The 21,149-nt window shown below is 43.1% G+C and overlaps 1 protein-coding gene across 5 annotated transcripts in view; it reads left to right on the top strand.

Annotated features, from left to right (window-relative positions):
- LOC121866775 (LIM domain-binding protein 2-like) overlaps positions 1-21,149 on the top strand; it is a gene marked incomplete at its 3' end in the record, with an annotated part of 89,967 nt that overhangs the window by 34,199 nt on the left and 34,619 nt on the right. For 4 of the 5 annotated variants that reach the window (XM_042366472.1, XM_042366475.1, XM_042366474.1 and 1 more), the window contains 1 exon segment: positions 13,166-13,180. In XM_042366472.1, coding sequence (XP_042222406.1) covers positions 13,166-13,180 — 15 coding nt within the window. 5 annotated transcript variants of the gene reach the window in all.

Genomic DNA, 21,149 nt, shown 5'->3' with positions numbered 1-21,149 from the left:
TATAGTGCGTTACGGTACATAGATAGTCATTACGTATATTCGGAGTTCAAATTTCGCTCGGTGCTGTTTTAAGGAACTTGTGTGTATATGTATGTATGTATAAATAAAACATTTACGTAGTTAATCTTTGAACCAAAAATATCATTCCCATATAAAGATTGAACCGCTGACCTTAAACACGTACAAAAATTTCAGGGTTGTTAGTATATATATATATATATATATATATATATATATATATATATATATATATATATATATATATATATATATATATATATATATATATATATATATATCCCAACTCAAGTGATTTTTCTTTCTTTTTAAGCTTGAGGGATCAAAGGTTTTAAAACCGTAACTATTTTGGCTCGAAGATACATTATAAACTTCTTCATACATACATACATACATACATATACATACATACATACATACATACATACATAAACACACACACCTAATATGACTTCTTAAATATAGCGAGTCGGATTGCGAAAATTATATAATAACAAATTACTGTACTTGAGGAAAAGTTTCATTCTGCAATTAGGATAATGAAATACTATGTTTTATTTATGTTAAGTGAGCGGGAGGAGGAAGACTTGGTGAGGCTCTAATATACAGTATACTGTATTGTCCAACTGTGGTGGTGATTGGCTGATCCCGAGGGAGGGAGTAATATTCCCGAGTGGTGATTGACTGATCTCTAGGGAGGGGGTAATATTCCCTATTGTTGATTGGCTGATTCTTAGGGAGGGGGTAATATTCCTGAGTGGTGATTGGATAATCCCGACTTGGGATAATATTCTGAATGATGATAGGATAACCCCGAGGGGGTGGAATAGACCTGAAGTGTAAATGGGTGACCTGTGGGATGAGATGAACCCGTGTGGTGATTGGTTGAACCGAAGGAGTGCTGTAATCCTGGTCGGTGATTGGTTAATCTCGGTAGGCAATGTGATAATCCTCAACTGTGAATGAATTGGGAGACTGACTTCCCATACAGTGATTGGTAGGTTCAGGGGGGGTACTATAATCCTTGATAGTGATTGGTAGACTTAAAGGGGGGAGGGGAGTATTATAATCCCGTACAGTGATTGGTAGACTTAGGGAGTATTATAATTCCGGATGGTGATTGGTGTGACCGAGAACGGCTTATAATCCTGGACGATGATAGGTTTACTCAAGTTGGGGAAGGGGGGGTTGTTATAATTCCGGATGGTGATTGGATGACCCGTGGAGGTGGGGCGGGGGTATAATGACGTGAACCAATCCGGTTAGAGTGCAAGTTTTACATGGTAATGGTTGGCTGGGACGACCTACCCTTGGGTGGAGGTAAAAAAAAAATCAAGTCCACGTGTATGCGGGCATGGGGCGAACTGATTGGCTTACCTTGAGTAATGACGTACTTGGTATGTATCTCGTGTGGACTCATATAGGTGTGTATGAAGGACAGGTGTGGTGCAGGTGTGTATGAAGGACAGGTGTGGTGCAGGTGTGTATGAAGGACAGGTGTGGTGCAGGTGTGTATGAAGGACAGGTGTGGTGCAGGTGTGTATGAAGGACAGGTGTGGTGCACGTGTGTATGAAGGACAGGTGTGGTGCAGGTCTGTATGAAAGACAGGTGTGGTGCAGGTCTGTATGAAGGACAGGTGTGGTGCAGGTGTGTACCGTCAGGAAGCACCACGAGGATGCCTCTCTTAAAGCTGACCATTGGGTGAAGCTCCACCTACCTCCTACCGCTGCCTCACCCAGGTACTCCTACAGGTACACCCAGGTACTCCTACAGGTACATCTAGGTACACCCAGGTACTCCTACAGGTACACCCAGGTATTCCTACAGGTTCACCCAGGTATTCCTACAGGTACACCCAGGTACTCCTACAGGTACACCCAAGTACTCCTACAGGTACACCCAAGTACTCCTACAGGTACACCCAAGTACTCCTACAGGTACACCCAAGTACTCCTACAGGTACACCCAGGTACTCAAACAGGTACACCCAAGTACTCCTACAATGTACACCCAGGTACTCCTACAGGTACACCCAGATACAGTTACATATCGGTTACAGGTAGAGGTACACAAGCACAGGCCCTTGAGTTAGTTACAGTGCATAAATACAGGTACAGACATAGATGACGTTTAAGGTACAGACACAAACACTGGCACAGACAAATACAGGTACAGACAAGTACAGGTACAGACAAATACAGGTACAGACAAATACAGGTACAGACAAATACAGGTACAGTTTTCGTACTTTCAGCCGTTGGTTTACTTGGTGAACTGTACCGTAAGATGTGAGGCGGAGGTTGATGGGAACGTTTTGGTATTTAGTGAAGCATTGGGGTTGTGTAGGTGGGGAGGGGGTTGTAGGTGGGGAGGGGGTTGTGAAGGTGGGGAGGGGGGAGGGGCTGTGAAGGTGGGGAGGGGGTGTGTAGGTGGGGGGGTGGCTGTGGGAGGGGCTGTGTAGGTGGGGAGGGGGTTGTGTAGGGGGAGGGGGTTGTGAAGATGGGGAGGGGCTGTTGGGGAGGGGTGTAGGTGGGGAGGGGGTAGAAGGTGGGGAGGGGCTGTGAAGGTGGGGAGAAGGTGGGGAGGGATTGTGAAGGTGGGATGGGTGAGGGTTGTAGAGATGGCGGAGAAGGTTGTGAAAATAGGGTGTGGGAGGAAGGGGATGTAGGTGGGGACGTTATTATGTTGTAGGTGGTAGAAGGGGTGTAGGTGGGCGGTGTTGTTATGGTGTAGGCGGGGTGTTGTTATGGTGTAGGTGGGCGTGGGTTAGGTGTTGTAGGTGGCAGACAGGTGGAAAATATGAGACTATACCATCTGCGAGGGAGGCAGCCTGCTACTTTAACTTTGTGGGGTAGGGAGGGAGAGAGGGGGAGAGGGCGAGGGAGGGAAGAAGAGGAAAGAGAAGGTAGGAATTCACAGACATTGAGGAAAAGGAGAGAGGAGGGGGAGGTAGGAGGAGAGAGAAGTTATGAACATGGAGACACTGGAAGAAGGGAGAGGAGAGAAAGGGAGAGAAGGTTGGAATTTTGAGACGGTGAGGAAAGGAAGGAGGAGGATTGAAGAGGAGACGATAAGGGAGGGGAGGGAGAAAATCTGGAAAAAGAAAAGAAGGGTGATAATAAAGGAATGGGGTGGGAGAGGAGGTGAGGGTGGCTGTAATAAGCCTAAGTACTCCTCTGAATTACTTCTCTCCCCTCTCTTCCTTCCCCCTTCTTCCTTTTCTACCCCTCACCTCCCCCTTTTCTCTCTCTTTCGACTTGCCACTTCTCCGCTCTCCCTTCTACTACCCACTTTTCCTTTCCTTCCTGCCTCCTTATCATGTTACCTTCTCCCTCCTTCCCTTCCTATCCCCCATTACCTCCCTCACCCGCCTTCCCTCCTCCCTCCCTCCCTCACTTTTCCTCCTTCACCCTTCCTTCCTCCCTCATTCTCCCTCCCTCAGGCAATGTAGTTTTTCCTTCCTGCTTATTATATATCTACATCGTTCTTCATAAGGGATGTATTGTAGATAACTAGATACGAGTAGATACACATGTAGAAGCGAAAACAGACTTAGTATAATGCGCAGGTAGATCATGTAGAGACTCTGATATTGAAACAGTTTATTTAACCAAGTGAAAGCCTGAACTCTCTCAGTGGCACCTGATATATACTGTACATTTATCTCAAGGAATTATTACATAACTTCAAGTATCATCTGGATTGCAACATTTAACATGGTGTTGGTAAAATTTAGAATGTTGCCTTTTTTTATTGATCCGGTTTTTTTTATGTACATTTTTATTATGAATATATACACAATCTTACAGTAGAGTTAATATGCAGTAGTAGAAGCGATACAACGTGGATAGTGTTGGGGTTAAAAAACAAAGGGACAAACAGTCAGGATAAAGTCTTGACGGCAAAACATATAATTATTGCGATGGTAATTTCTATCAACATGAAAATATGTGATATAATAGTTTCCAATGGCACAGTAAAAGTGTTATAAAAATATTAATACTTAAACAACAGATATATTTTAAGGAGCGTAGTCGAAACAGGTAGACGAGTAGAAAGACGCAAGGAAATCCGTGTCGTAGCAGCGGTAGACCAAGGCTCAAGCACTTACCCAGTAATATCGACGCCCCTACCCTCCTTCTCCTCCCCTCCCATTCCTCCTCTCCCCACCTCCCATCCCCACCTTCCCTCTCCTCCTGGGTTGAATTTTCCCCCATTCACTGTATTGTGGGCGTGGCCAGACCCTCCACCCTCCGCCCACAACGTTTCGATCAGTTTCACTCGGTTGAGGTTCTCGCTCAGCTGGGTGTCACTGAGTATCGCTCGCGGGGCCCTCACGCTCACCCGGGAAATGTTTTGTCTGGGTGGGATGTCGGGACGGGCTTGGGATACATACCTTGGGATGTATTGTACTAGGATAGCTTGGGATATTCAGGGAACATATTGGGATATAATTGTCCCATGATCTTTAAATAGATTGGGACATCATTGGGATATACTGGGACACGGGTATACTGGGTCACACTGGAATTCATTGGGATAGAATGTCCTTGGATTTCTTGGGACACCAAGAGAGACACCGGGACATTCCGGGACACACACTTGGACACTCCGGTACACACTAAGACACCACTGTACACACTAGGACACCCCGGTACACACTAAGACACCACTGTACACACTAGGACACCCCGGTACACACTAGGACACCCCGGTACACACTAGGACACCCCGGTACACACTAGGACACCCCGGTACACACTAAGACACCACTGTACACACTAGGACACCTGGTACACACTAAGACACCACTGTACACACTAGGACACCCCGGTACACACTAGACACCCTGGTACACACTAGGACACCCTGGTACACATTAGGGACACCCCTGGTACACACTAGAACACCCCTGCTACACATTAGGACACCCTGGTACACACTGGGACACCCTACACATTAGGGACACCCTGGTACACACTAGGACACCCCTGGTACACACTAGAACACCCTGCTACACATTAGGACACCCTGGTACACACTAGGACACCCTGGTACACACTAGAACACCCCGGTACACACTAGAACACCCGCTACACATTAGGACACCCTGGTACACTAGGACACCCCTGGTACACATTAGGACACCCTGGTACACACTAGGCTACACATTAGACACCCCGGCACACACTGGACACCACACACTAGGACACCCCGGTACACTAGGACACCCTGGTACACACTAGACACCCTGGTACACACTAGAACACCCCGGTACACACTGGGACACCCCGCTACACATTAGGACACCCCGGGACACATTAGGACACCCCGGTACACACTAGGACACCCCGGTACACATTAGGACACCCCGGTACACACTGGGACACCTATACATGTTACTAGGGATTTATTTATGTTACTGGGGGATTTTTTCATTTAATCCCTAAAATGTTTAGGTATTTTATGTTATCCCTAAAAGGTTCTGGAATTTCCCTTATCCTTAAAAGGTTCAGGAATTTGATGTGATCGCTGCAACCCAACCTAACCCAACCTAACCTAACTTAAAACAGTAAATAATTAGGTTAGGTATTGACGGTCGTAGTGATTACAAGAATTCCCTGACAATTTAGGATTACATTACATACCTGAACATTTTAGGGATTACCTGTAATATCTAGTTACACAAATTTCCTGTAACATAACAGCTTCTAAAGAGACGTCAGTGTTACAGCGAGAATTTTTTTGTGACAAAAGTTATTAATACTTTTATTATTTATTAATATTTATCAATTGTTTTATTAAATTTTATTATTTACGTTATTTTTATATTATTATTATCATCGCTGTTACTGTTGTTACTATTATCAGTATTATTATTTGTATAATTATTGTTATTATTATTATTATTATTATTATATATAGTAGTAGTAGTAGTAGTAGTAGTAGTAGGTGTAATTGTATTTTTAGTTGTTACATAAATTTTAAAACCTTATTTTTCAATTGAATATTAAATTATATTGGGAACAACAGGAAATGTACAGAAATTACAAAACCACACTAGTACATATACTTGCCAGGGCGGGCGAACGTGCGTCTGGCGTAGTGTTTGTAACCATGTCATTACGGGGTGAAGGAAAGGGGGGGGGGGACGTCAGGCGAGTGTGATTGCTCGGGCTGGCCTTAGTAAAAGTCGGCTGGCTCCGTCCTGAGTAAGATATAGACCATTAAATCCAGCTCACTCCTCCTCTTCCTCTTCCTCTTCCTTCTTCTTCTTCTTCTTCTTCTTCTTCTTCTTCTTCTTCTTCTTCTTCTTCTTCAGGTGTTTGTACACGGCTTTACATGGCGTTTACCTGGCATAGATCCCTGAGTCTTCCCTCTCTCCCTCTCTCCCCACTCCCCTCTCATACACCCTAACTTCCCCCTCATACTCTTCCACTCTACCCTCCTACTCCCCTGTCCCCCTCATACACCCCACCTCCCCTCACCTCTACCCCCCCTCATACCTCATACTCCTCCCCGTCATACCTCACTGCCTCCTCATACACCCTCACACACTCCCACTCACCACCCCCCCATACACACAGCAGCTGGGTGTATGAGGGGAGAGACCAGGTTGCTTCCCGGATGACAACTTGATCAACCAGACTGTTCCTGTCAGCATCCTTCAACCCTCACCATCACCAGCCGGGGAGCATGACGGTGGAACACACACACACACACACACACACACACACACACACACACACACCTCTTATACCTTATTAAATCCGGTCATTAATCCAGGGTAAGGGGGCCGGAGGTGGATTACGCCGCCTTCCGGAAGTCTCCAGCGACACTTAATAGTTTTAACCTCTGTCCGTCTTCCTCCTCAACCTCCGTCCGTCCGTCCGTCCGTCAGTCTGTCTTCCTCCCTCCTGTGTAATGCTTGAGACAACTACAGCAATTTACATGGGAAGTAAATGGCTCTGTGTGTGGGGAGGGGGGGAGGGTGGTAATGTGTTATGACAGTATTTTTTTAATGATACAATATTCATCCCATGGTTGTGTTTGGTCAGGTGACATAAAATAATATTAATTACTGTGGGGTTTTGTTTATCAGTCGTAAATGGACCTTGACCTGAAAACCTTACAATTCCAACGCGTTGTAAACATTCCAGATTAGTGGCGAGAAAATAGTTCTCAGGGGCGTCTTATATATTGTGTGAGATATTATACTTGAGCACCCGCCTGAGCACCCACCTGAACACCCACCTGAACACCCACCTGAACACCCACCCGAACACCCACCCGAACACCCACCCGAACACCCACCCACCTGAACACCTTTCTTTCTCACGGGATACTCAAAGAAGTTTGTTAGTACTTTATTAGAAGTTAGATTGTCTTTTTTGTTTCATTAGATAAACTTACGAATTCAAAGCAAAGTGATATGAATTTCATGGGCAGGTGAGCAGTGTATTTGTCAGTGATGGATGTATAACAGACGTTGTTAGCAGATGATATCTATATAGCAGCTGTTTGTGTGTGTGTGTGCGCGCGCTCCTGCTGCTGCTCCACCTGCATGGGTTGTTAACAAACCATGGACTCCCCTCTCAGTAGCCACACACACCGTTTATCACCTGTTCTATTCCGTTCTTGATCATCTTCGTCATTCACCTTCTTCAGTCCTCGCACTTCTTCATGTACCTCCCTGTTCCCTCACGTCTCCGTCTGCACACAGTTGACCACTCCTGAAGGACACACATCCACATTATTACTCACCTCATTAATATATTTTTAGTCAATCTATGAGGGGTCTAGGTAAGGCTAGCCTGATTATGGGTGACTTATTTCTGATAGTGCCTCTCAGACGACACATTGCCACGTGTGCCTCGCCTGATCCATCACGGCAATAAAAAAAAATATATGTTTGCTTTGCCTCCTTCACCCCGCCGTGACCATGACCTTGTTGAGCCACGCCAGGCTGTTACTGGGGTAACCTTAAGTTACTGTTGTCACCTACATCTCTGTCCGGTAATAATAGCCAACATTCCTTCTCTGTGAAATAAATACATACATATATACGGACGTGTATGGATGAAACAAGGTGACAAGATCACACACAAACACTGCCTACCAACAGTCTTGCAAGTGACTGGAGTAAAGAGGTCAGTTACAACTGTAGTGACGGCGGTGATTCATGTTGCCTCGCTCAGGTGTTGAGCTACATCACTGGGAAAACACTTTTCCCCGAGTAAGGTGAAGTGCACAACATTACTGGCGCCAACAAGGAAGACGTGAGAAGGTCATGCTTGCTTGTCTTTAGATTAGTTGGTGATTGGTCGACAGTGCCTGAGGAACCATTGATAGCTGGGACAAGTTACAGTGTGTGTTGGACAAACGAGTGTTCATCGAGAAGAATCTTTGAATGGTGTCACGTCTTCAGAACAAAGCGTGATAAGTCTCAAGTGGAATCCAGCTCCCAGGTGTGTCTGGCCTGTGGTGTTCTCAGGCACATAAGCATTGCTAGTGTTAATGGATATAGCTTTTAGTGGGATTGTGATGAAAAGGACGTCAACATTGGTGAGAGGGAGGGAGGGCCAGAGCGGAGTACGTGAGTGGTAGTGGCTCTCGACGGTGGTGTACCCATTGAGGAAGAAGGTACCACCCTAAAGCTACATAACATGTCTACTAACCGTGTGGGTACAGGTTTTGCTGAGGGCGGGTTACCTTCCTGTTGGTGCCGTTCATGTGGTGATGTCTGGGGTGTGAGGTGGAGTGCATCAGTTAGCCCTGGATTTGATGACGTCGGGTTTGTTGATGTAAGGCTAACCTTGTGCTGTGCTTTGTGTGAGTGTGTGTGTGGTAGAGAGATAAGAAACGACATTAGTTCAGTTGCAGTTGTTGTCAAGTTAAGCAGTATTACCACCACACCTGTCACTAAACACTCAGAACACCTCAGCAGCAACCACCTCAGGACGACGATAACACACACACACTCTCTCTCTCTCTCGTTTAAGGCAGCTCTATACTGTACATGAACAAAACTCCACCAGGTCAAATACCCGCCAATTATAATTCTGAAAACCAAACCACCTCAAAGTCCAGTTGTTTTCTTAGCTTGGGGTCACGTGAGATTATGTTAGCTTTGGTTACATTAGCTTGGGTAGGGATTGTTGAAATTTAGGTGTCGTTAGATTACGGTCGGTTAATTCAACTTTGGGTTAGGTTAGCTTCCGTGACATTAGATTAGGTTAGCTGAGCCTAGATTGGGTTACATATTTTAGGCTACATTAGGCTACGTTTGGATGTAGGTTATGGTAGGTTACAATATGTTACGATTTGTTTAGTTTGGGTAGGGCTAAGTCAGGGTAGGTTAAGACCATGTTAGGATAAGGTTACGTTATATAGAGTTAGGTTAGGTTAGGGGAATCTTAAATTACAGATACGTTAGATTAAAGTAAGATTATGTTAAGGTAAGGCTAGGGTAGGTTAATTTAATGCCAGGTTAGGTTAAGATAGGGTTAGGGTGGGGAGGTAAGGCACACGTGTACACCAGCTGTTGGTGAACTGCAGGGAGGTAAATAAGTAAGAGGCGGTGTGTTGGGGCGTCAGTCAGTGAGCGTGGTGGTCATGTTGGCTCTTGTGGGGTGTAGGTGTGACCCCCCACACACACACATCTTGTTACAATAATACAGCTCCATTAATAGTGCTGTAGAGTTTGTATACATCAGGGTTAAGAGTTCGCTGCAGTTTTGTGTTGCCCAGTTGATTTTTTTTTTACCAATATTGATCAATCTTTTATAGTTATTGATTTACAGCATAGATCTAAAGTTCTCATTTAACTTTTATTTAACAATATTGATATTAGTTTTCCTAGGGTTATAATATTTTTAGTACGAGGGGAGCAAATGTGTACGCTAGTTGTAATTGTTAAGGTACATAATGAACAGTGTTGAACGTACGATAGACCAATGTTCAACTCCTAAAGATACTTGGTTAAAAACTTTGTGTTCTTAAGATAGAGGTGTGAGTACATAGAGCAAGGGATGCACGACACTAGGGGCAATGCCGGTGGTTTACGGGGCAGGTGTCCGACACAGATGTATGTAATGTAGATCCCGGCACAGTTACCAGATCATTCGTCAACAACACACCCTAGTTAGTGTCCGGAGGCTGGGGTTGGGAGGAGGGTGTCGGATGGGGTGGAGGTGGTTATAGGTGAGTCCTGCAGCCAACACCTGGTAAACGACAGTACGTCACCCCTCATTAAAAGCTGAGTGTTTGACCAGCCATCTTAACTGTTTGCTGCGAGGGAAATTACGTATGAAAATAACATGGAATTGACGGTGATACACAAAATAGCTGCGAGTATATTGTCAATTCTTGAGAATCTCTGAATGACCGGGATGGAGAACCGGATGTAAGAAGAGAAAAGATTCAATTTGCAATATTTCTTTTTGTATTACTGTAATAAACCGCTGGGAGGGAGAGCGTGGTGGGGGAGCTGTACCTTGTCCGTCCGTTGGCTTGTCCTTCTCTGTCCGTCCACCACACCTCCGAGTTTACAATAACTTTAATAACTATAATTAGATCTTAGCTGAAATTGTTAAGTAGCCTCCTATCACTAACGCCCGGGAGTAGTGTGAATATCAGCGAATACCAGCCACAGTTGACGGAGTTTTGGTGCTGTTAACATGGAGGTGATATGTGTTCAAGGAGTGACATTTCCTACCATGATGATGATCGCTTCTTCACCGTTATACATTGCCCGTGTTAATAATAGGACAGAGTGAGTCACAGGCAGGGGTGAGGGTGTGGGTGGTGAGGGAGGACCGTAGTAGTGACCGTTGAACTGGTAACCGCTGGTGGTGGGTGTTCTTGACGGCACCCGCTCGCTACCTCTGGGTGGTCTCCTAACCCTCTCTCTCTCTCTCTCTACCAATCATTCCACCAATCATTTCTTTTAACTCACATTCCCTCATACTCCCCACCTTTTGTATACTAATATTTTGGAACACATTCATTATTCGTTACACACTTCTGATATATTTTCGTCACAAACATTAATAACAGATTACGTCACGTCGACACACCCCTTACACATTGCGTCACGTAAAAGCTCCATAACACACAATGGGTCGTGAGAGACACACACATTGTCACATACTCTTGCCCCCAGCATCACGCCGCCAGATGAAGTGTCACAGCCTAGTGAACAACAATGTGTAGCATTTCCTCACAAACTTGTGGTATTTCGCCGGTGGGAAGATGTGTGTGGTGCTCCTGACCACCACTGACTGAGAGGTCACCTTCAGTAACAGCTTTATCAAGTATTGTTGGGGGCGAAGTCACTCTAGTCCTAACATGAATGACCCTTACAACCTAACCTAACCTAACCGATCATGACGTTTATAACCTAACCGGATCTCATAAAGAATAGGACTCCCGCTATTTCACCTGATAATTAAACACCCTAATGCTAACCTAACCTAATCTAATTCCCGCGTTTGGCGTTATAGCGTTAAGGTGTATAATCATCAGGTGAAGCAAGCAGGGATTCCCAATCTTCATGAGATCCACGTAACCAAACCAAACCTACGTAACTTGTAGTACGACACAGGGAGACGTAAGCAGGCCAGATTCTGTTCATTTTATTATATATTTATGGTGGTAGAATTGTGTCCATTGAGAAATCGTGTGGTGGTGGTGGTGGGGGGTACTGTTAGCGCCTCGATAAATTAATAACAGTACCAGCAAGACCAGGAACATGGCCGTCACCCGTACAAGTTACAACTGCTTGGACTAACACGCACGAGCGGCACGACCATTATTTAAACGTTTTCTTCGTAAGCCTTCCATCATACATCTAGCGAGTAATACCCTCCCCCCGTGTTGCCAATTTCCATTTATTAGATAAACAATGTGTGTTTTATCTACGACGAAAACAATACCGTGTGGGTGAGCGGTTTACCGGGGGACCTGTTCTACACGTTTTTATATGGAAGTGGTGGTGTCCCCTTAGTGGCTCTGAGGTTGAAATTTATTACTGTGTTTCAACATTTAAGGTCTTTAAGCGCGTAATCTAGAGTAGTAAACACAGTACTCATTAACATATAAAAATCCACGTATTTCAGTTGTTGGTTTGTATTCAGAGTGAAGTAACATAGCAGGTAACAGGAGATTGTGGGCAAATGTTGTGTCTGGCGTGTTTGGTGACCAACAAACTCCTCCTTGTATGTGTTCTACAAGAATCGTAGTAAACTGGTCGCTGTCTCTTACACTGACGATTGAATGTTACAGACTAAATGTACTTTTTTCGAACAGGTGAAGATTAGGCACCCCGGCGTATTTCACGTTAACCTAACCCCCAGATAGCTTTATGTTAAATCATCAGGTGGAATAAACTAGAGTCTAATATTCACGTGGTTAATTGTTTTTATTTACCTGTATTATTCAAAACAAGGTTGACCAAAACAGTAATACTGCGTTAGTGCAGCAGTGAATGAAGCCAACTCAGGAAAGTGAGATGATTTACGTCTCATTATCAGTAGGGAGGGAGGGAGAGGGGCGCACCGCTACCGTTCAGTAACTTGAGAAAGCTTGACTTATCGTTGTGAACTTCAGTGTACAGCTTGATATGACTGATAAACTTACTGTACAGCTTGAGTTTGGTAGTGTGCATTTGACGTATGTTGTATATTACGGTGGATGCAAACATCATTGTCAGTGATTGTCCTGTTTAGTTATATTTTATTAACCTGTTTTTTTTTTGTTATTTACTTTTATATGTACAATGAAAGGCAAAAGTCGTGTCATTAAATTTGGTGAAAACATATGCCGAAGGGCTAAACTTTTGGTGCGCTCTGCCTTGTGGTAGACTCATAATGTTTCACGAGTTATATTAATCTTCGGACAAAACCGCGACACGACTTTTGTCTTTGTACCTAAAGTAATAATGTATGATTCATAAGAAATGGTTGTAGTGAGAGTAAACAGAAAACGTTACTAAATGAGAATATTAATACCGTAATGAGTGTAAGATTTATTAACATTAATGGACATAGTGATAATTGACTTATATTTATTATAAAAATTAAGATGAGTCAGGGATATGTAAATATATATAACCTGTATCTGCCTAACCCCCTTTAATTTTTGCAGTTTTCTATGTCCAAGGTAATGTAAATATACATTGTCAGGAAGTGAGGTTTCCTTACTTTGAATTATGATTGTTGTTGTTGTTTCCTAAGTCAGTTTATTTTGTGGGTGGTTCTCATGAATATTAGGAACTCACTCTTATTTCACCTGATGATTAAACTCCCTAACACTAAAGGGGGGTTAAGTTAAGTTAGTGTTAGGGAGTGTCTAGTCTCTAAGATTGAATAAATGGAGAGGAAGGTGTGAGGTTTAGTGGTGAGGGAGGGAGGGTGACGGGCAGCCATGTGTTGACAACATTCTGGTGGTGTTTGGAGGACCGTGTGACGTTCACTCCGGCTGTTGCTACTTACGTGTCACCCGTGGCGAACTGTGTTGTACACCTGTCACCACCACCTTAATCCGGGTTTGTAGGGCCATATACTACCTGGCCTACCTTAACATATACAATCTTGTCAAAACTAACCTAACCCAACCTTGTCAAAACTAACCTAACCTGGTAAGGGAAAGAATGTAAGCTGGTGGGGATTTATTCCGTTCATTTCTCAAAGCCAAACCTGCTTGTATTTATCTTAGAATAGGAAGTAGAGTCACGGCAAGTTTCTCTCAGGTATTGTGTTGTCTTTAGTTAGGATTACCGTAAAAGTGATGCCCTAACTTGAGTCAGCTGAACCTAGTGAGTTACAATCGCTCCTTTTTATCATTCAGTTAGGGCTCCACCTCTAGGATACCGCCCCAGTATGCAAATCACTGTCCTGTATTTCTACTTACAACTTACTATAGGCAAATCTCTGTACCTTATTTATATCTTACTTTATGTAAATCACTGTATCTTTACTTCATATCCTGCTTTGTGTATTATTGTTTGTGGATAAACTTTACATATGTGAATTAGTATCGGGCGAGGCGTTTTCCCCAGCTGGTGTGAGAGACGCGCGCTGGCCAGGTGATGATCGTGCCAAGTTCCAAACCTGTAATACACACACACACACACACTGACCTTCATCTGTGCGGCACGCGACCTCATGCTGACGTCATAGGGTTTAACTATAGATCAGTCAGTGGTCGTCAAGACATCAGCAGCGACGTTCAGATTTTTTTCTTACCTGTCATTTTTTTTTTTTTTTTTTTAGTTGCGTTAGTGCTTAGGTTGACCGAAAATGTTGTACCCGCGTAGTGAGGCTGTTTTATCTTTCCGGGTGTGTCAAATAAATTTACAGTAGTTCAGCATACATGTAGACAATGTAGGTAGACAGTGCACATAACTATACAGCTCATCAGTGAAGTACACATTAGGGGTTTTTTTTAGTTATTGTATCGTGTAGTAACCAAGACTAATCGGTGGTTGAAGACTGGCCGCTGAGACTGAAATACTTGAAAATAACTACAAAAATGCTCTACACATGATTTATACTTCCTATTGCTGCTATTTGGTTATCGCTGTAGTGGTTGACCCTGACAACTTGTGTTAGCAGATTCCTTTACTTCTTGATAGTGACCTCAGGCAGTATCAAGTTGTATCCCACGTGAGCAAGTTAAAACACCAGTTGTAATCCGTATATCGTGATAGTGAACCTGGACGACTTATAACATTAGTTATATCCTGTAGAGCGTGGCGGCGCGGGACAATGAACCTTGTGAGGGGGAGCTGTAAGGTTGATCACTAGTATGGCGCGAGTCGGTCTGCCTAGCGAACTCATTGATCCATCAACACGGGGCGACGCTCCTCACGGGACTTGCTATATTTGTTTACAATAGGAGAATATAATGACGAGAGGGGGGTATGTGCATGGCGTCAGTGATAGCAGGAGAGGTGAACTGTTACGACGGTCCAGGAGGCCCACTCACTCACTCACTACCAGTTGCTAGATATTATAAGTTAACACAGGACGGCCGAGTTGCCTAACGCCCGCGATTCTGCTGCTGCCTACGTGTCCGAGTTGTATTTAATTCAGATATTTCTTGTTATCTCTAAATACGTATCAGAATCACATACGTCATTACGTAATTTCATATTTTAAATCCTGTATATGATAGGTTATCTGGGTATTAATCCGTGTCTATAGGGAAAAATCATTAATTTCTCTGGTTCATATAACATAAGAATCTGACTTAGTTCTAACACAAGTTTACCGAGACTGTGGTGGTGGAGGCCGGAGTGTTGACCCGCGTATATATGACCACTGATGACCATGTTTCTGGTACTCCCTCTCTCTTATATCACACCTATACTCACACATTCCTTAGCTGTTATGCGAGTGTCTCAGCAGGATGTGTAATTCCGAAATGTAGACAGGTGTGCGTGTGGACATTAGCGAGGTTGTACGGGGTAGCGCGGGTCTCACATCCACAGTGTTGCCAAGGTGGAAGTGGAGGTTGGTTGGTGGTGGTGATGGTCATCTGCAGGTCCCAGGGGCGTCCAGTAGGGGATACTCCATCCCAACAATCCACTCTGGATTTATTATTGTCCTCGTATGTAAATAATCCGTATTAAACTTTCGTGGTAAATGATTATGAGGGATTATTATTAAAACACTGGCGTTTGTATTCCTGTTCTCCCCTCTCGTCTTCCTCACCTCCCCCCCTCTCCCATCCACCCTACCTCCAACCATCACCACTGCCTCTCCTCCCCCTCTCTCCTCACCCCCCTTCCCCTTCTCCCCCTCTCTTTCCCCCAAGTTTATTGTCGGGTTCCCCCCCTCTTCGTATGTGCCTTTCCAACTTCCTTTGTTAACGTGTGTGTGTGTCGGAGGGAGCGGCCGTACACTACTGTATTATACACCGACTCACTACACTACCATACACGCTACTTAACGAAGGTTTCATTAATAAGATTTACGTGTTTGTTTTTGACACTGAGTCTAACAAAAAAAAAATACATCTTTCGCATTCACCACCACACTGGGTTACTGTTACCGAATCGGATTCAGACAGTTTATATAACTACAAGGATACAGACTTGGTTGCAGAACTTCACAAATGATAACACTGGCTGTAAAGTTGGTATCTTAACTTAGCTGATTTTAGTACTTGTTTGTTCGGGGAGTGTGCAGGGCACTGGCTATTAGATTAAAAAACAAAGTCTTCACACACACACACACACACACACACACACACAGGCCCTACAAACTGTATCACGCCAACTTTGAACGCTTGGTACGACCTCTTAACCTAGATATGAATAGAAATGTTTCTAAAACCTGTTTGAGTAATGATTTTTGAGTAGTGATTTTCACTACATGTACAAGATTCGAGTTGTTAGGATATCGACACTGTTGGTCCCTTTTGCCTGTTATTTGATTTCTCGTAAGATTTTATCTATATTGCCCTTCAGTTAGTGCAAATTTAAATATTTATAAATTGGCTTGTTTGGATGCGATGGAAGTGTCTATGAAATGAATAATTGACTTTAAACGTAAATTCATTTTTTTTATTACTGACATCATTTTTGGAAGTGACGAAGTTAAGGAACATTTTGTCTTGAAATTATCGAGCGCTTCCAAAATTACTGATTATTATTATTTGGCTTAAATACGTTACCATACTATTTACCTAATATTTAGAATAGTGGAAAGTGTGCTTTAGCACTAGCCAACCATGCACTCTGTTTACTTAATAATTAGTGCAGTATATTGTACTACATTGTTTACTCTTCCGTTAATTCATCTCCCCTTCACTCGGCTACCATACACAGCCTGTCGCTGTCATTATTATTCATTGCTTAATCCTATACATCACATTCTCATTACTATTTTCATATTTGTATTGTTATTTCTGTTGCATATTCATTTGTCAGTTGTATTTTATTTATTTGTTATCCATTGATGTTTAAATGTTTCGGAGTAAATATATTCCATTTCTCTCCCTTTCTTTCTCTCCACCACAAATTCACACCAGATCCGCCACAATCAATACCTCAAAAGTGCTCAGGTGGGAAATAGAGGTTGGTGATGTGTGTACAGTCGATCATACGGGAATGTTGCCTAATTGTACCCTGCGCTTACTTACGAGACAAAAATCTATTAATATCGCAATACACATTATGGCCAAACTGCGTGTAATTACATAGTGTACAGTGATTTACTAGTACGTTAACAAAGATATGTCAGAATTTTATAGATATGCTTGATGGACTCTGTTAAAATAGACAAGTAGGTATTTCAGAGTTTTTTTTTATTTCTTACAGTATACTATATTTCACATAAAAAAACATATATTTCTTACAATACCGGTGATTGTTAAGATGACGTACAATCAATTGATGTAGGCGATAGAACTTGTATCCTAGTACAATCAAAATTTCATACACAAACCAGCGAATCTGGCACAAAAAAGGCAATATATTTCCTACACGTTACAGATAAACTCCGTGTGATTACATAGAGTTACAAAGATGTAAGACATACCAGACATATTTGACTTTGCAGGTACAGTTACAGTACTGATATATGCACAGGAGCTATTACTATTGAATCTGGGTTAAGAAAGGTGGGGTGGGGTCACTTGAGGCGTCTAGAGAGTTGTGTGGAATGATGATATTTGCCCTGGTATGATTGGTGTATATGTCGCATGGTAGGAATGGTGTATGGTAGTATATTTCACGTGGTATGATTGGTGTTGATGGTATATTTCGCATAGAATGGGTGGTGTATGATGATATATTTCGCCTGGAATGAGTGATGTATGATAGTATATTTCGCATGGTATGAGTGGTGTATGATATATTCCGCATGGTATGATTGGTGTATGGTATATTTCGCCTGGTATGAGTGGTGTATGATATATTTCGCATGGAATGAGTGGTGTATGATGGTATATTTCGCATGGTATGAGTGGTGTATGATATATTCCGCATGGTATGATTGGTGTATGGTATATTTCGCCTGGTATGAGTGGTGTATGATATATTTCGCATGGAATGAGTGGTGTATGATGGTATATTTCGCATTGTATGAGTGGTGTATGATATATTCCGCATGGTATGGTTGGTGTATGGTATATTTCGCCTGGTATGAGTGGTGTATGATATATTTCGCCTCGTATGAGTAGTGTATGATATATTCCGCATGGTGTGATTGGTTTATGGTATATTTCGCATGGTATGATTGGTGTGTGATATATTTCGCATGGTATGATTGATGGTATATTTCGGTTGATATGATTGATAGTATGTTTCGCCTGTTGTGAGTGTTATCTGCTTGCATATTTCGCCAGGTATAAATGGTGTATGATATATTTCGTCTGTTAGGAGCGATGATGTATGTGTGAATGAATCTTAATGGTCAGCTGTTGTTTATGTTGGAAAAGGATAAGTTTTGTGCTGTTATGTGGGTAATAATGATGGGGGTTATTATTACTATTATTATTGTTGTTGTTGTTATATTTAGTAATTGCAGTAGTAGGACCGAGTAATAATATTTGTATTCAGAACTAATACAGCTAATTGTTCCTTGTCTGTCCGTCTGTCTATCCGGGGCTACATTACCGTCCCTTCAGCTTGTTATAAGTGTTTAAGAAACTTGACAGTAAAGGGAGGTTAACGTTGTAATGGGACTGACCAGGACGTCCTTGTCAGATTACTAATTAGACAAGCAATTTAACGTGGGAATCTCGGAATATGAGTGTCGGCCGGGGGAACGAAACTTCATTTAGCTAGAAAATTTGCTTAGCACACGATCATTAGCGAGTTATACATGGTTGAGGAGGTGTGAATGTAATGTGGTGGCGGTGTAGGAGCTGACCTGGGCTACAGTGTGGCCGAGTTAATAATTCAACACTAAGTGCCGGAATCAATATAGCTTCCTGTCACACTGGACTACAAGCGACGCTCTATTGTGTTGCGTCTTGCCGACTGTGACGGAGGCAGTGACGGTAACGGTTGTGGTGTTGGTGACGGAGGTGTTGGTGGTGACGGAAAAGTTGGTAGGGGATGGACGGTGGTGGCGAGGGGCTGGACAGAGAGTTGACACGTGTGATGAGAGAGATTAGGAGATTGACACCAACACACTCAATCATGATAGAAAGTTTTGAGAGAGAGAGAGAGAGACTTGGTAAGGAAAGGGTGAGTGAGAGAAACTGAAAGGGATGGAGAGGAAGAGGATAATGCGCGTTGGGAGAGAAAGGGAAAGTGAGAGCTGCAGATATTGTAATGGTGATAACAGTAGTGAGAAAGGGAGAGTGAGTAACAAGTGGTGATGATGGTGATAATAGTGGTAGTGGTGATGATGATTCCATTGCTTGACAATTACCACCACCTACCACCGTATGCACACTTAATTGTTAACATTCTTAGCCAAAAAAAAAAAATGTCTCGTCAACTGTGTCCCTAAATTGGTATTGTGTTAACGTATCTAGTTAATGTTGTCTCGGTATAATATTGGTGTTCTTTCATAAGTTATTGTTTCTTCTGTATGGCTTTTAAGTCTGGTGCCAGTTACAAGCTTTCTTAATTTTCAATGACGAAGAAAATGGAACTTATAGGGTCACGTGACTATTCCCCCCCCTCGCCAGCTTATTTTACCTCGTGATTAAACACCCTAACACTATCTGGGGGTGTTAGGTTGGGTTAAGTCAGGTTAATTAATGTTGTTAGATAATGTTAATGATAGGTTAAATTAGCGTTAGGTTTGGTTGGGTTAATTCAGGTTAATTTATGTTGTTAGATAATGTTAATGATAGGTTAAATTAACTTTAGGTTGGGTTAAATCAGGTTAATTAATGTTGTTAGAATATGTTACTATCGGTTAAATTAGCGTTAGTCTAATTACTGTTAAGGTAAGTTAGAGTTAGGTTAAGTTTTGTCGTGATAAGTTATGTTAGTGATTGGCTGAGTTAGGTTAGGTTATGGTGTGATAGGTTAAGTTTGATAGGTGTACGGGGATGAATATATCTCGCTTAAACGGATGTAACTTCAAACTAACCTAACCTAACCTAACCAACCTAACCTAACCTAACCGAAACTAACCAAATCTGATTATAACCTAACCTAATCTAACCTAACCTTAACCTATCCTACTCTAACCTAACCTGATTCCAACCTATAGCATAATCTAAAGCGAAAACTGTAAAAACCTAATGTAACTTTAACCTAACCTAACTTAAATTAATCGTGACTTAACCTACCACAACAAACCTATTTTTATAGTCCAATGCTAAAATAACTTCGCGTACCTAAATCAACTCTTTTTAACATCACCAAAGAGGCTCACCTTAGCTGACAATTGGCTGCAGGAGGTGAGAAGGGTATGTGAGGACTCGAGTTATCTTATGTCAACTGAGGAGTAAGATGTACTCTCAACACACCTCCCGACACACCTTCCACACCTCTCAACACATCCCTCACACCTTCCACACCTCTCAACACATCCCTCACACCTTCCACACCTCTCAACATATCCCTCACACCTCTCAACACACCTTCTACACCTCCCACACCTCTCATCACACCTTTCACACTTCCAAACACCTCCCAACACATCCCTCACACCTTCCACACCTCTCAACACATCACCCACATTTCTCAACACACCTACATCTCTCAGTACACCTTATACACCTCCCACACCTCTCATCACATCCCTCACACCTCTCATCACACCTTCTACACCTCCAACACCTCCCAACACATCCCTCACACCTTCCACACCTCTCAACACATCACCCACATCTCTCAACACACCTTCTACACCTCCCAACACCTTCTAGACCTCCCACATCTCTCAACACATCTCCCACACCTCCCAACATATCTCCACACCTCCCAACACATCTCCCACACCTCCCAACTCACCTTCTAGACCTCCCACCTCTCAACACATCTACACCTCCAAACACATCCCTCACACCTCTCAACACACCTTCTACACCTCCCAACACCTTCTAGACCTCCCACACCCTCTCAACACATCTCCACACCTCCCAACATATCTCCCACCTCCCAACACATCTCCCACACCTCCCACACATCTCCACACCTCCCAACACACCTAGA

Source organism: Homarus americanus, unplaced genomic scaffold, assembly GCF_018991925.1.
Source record: "Homarus americanus isolate GMGI-L3 unplaced genomic scaffold, GMGI_Hamer_2.0 scaffold58748, whole genome shotgun sequence".
Lineage (NCBI taxonomy): Eukaryota > Metazoa > Arthropoda > Malacostraca > Decapoda > Nephropidae > Homarus > Homarus americanus.
Note: the sequence above shows the minus strand (reverse complement) of the source record. Positions and strands in the feature narration are given on the sequence as shown.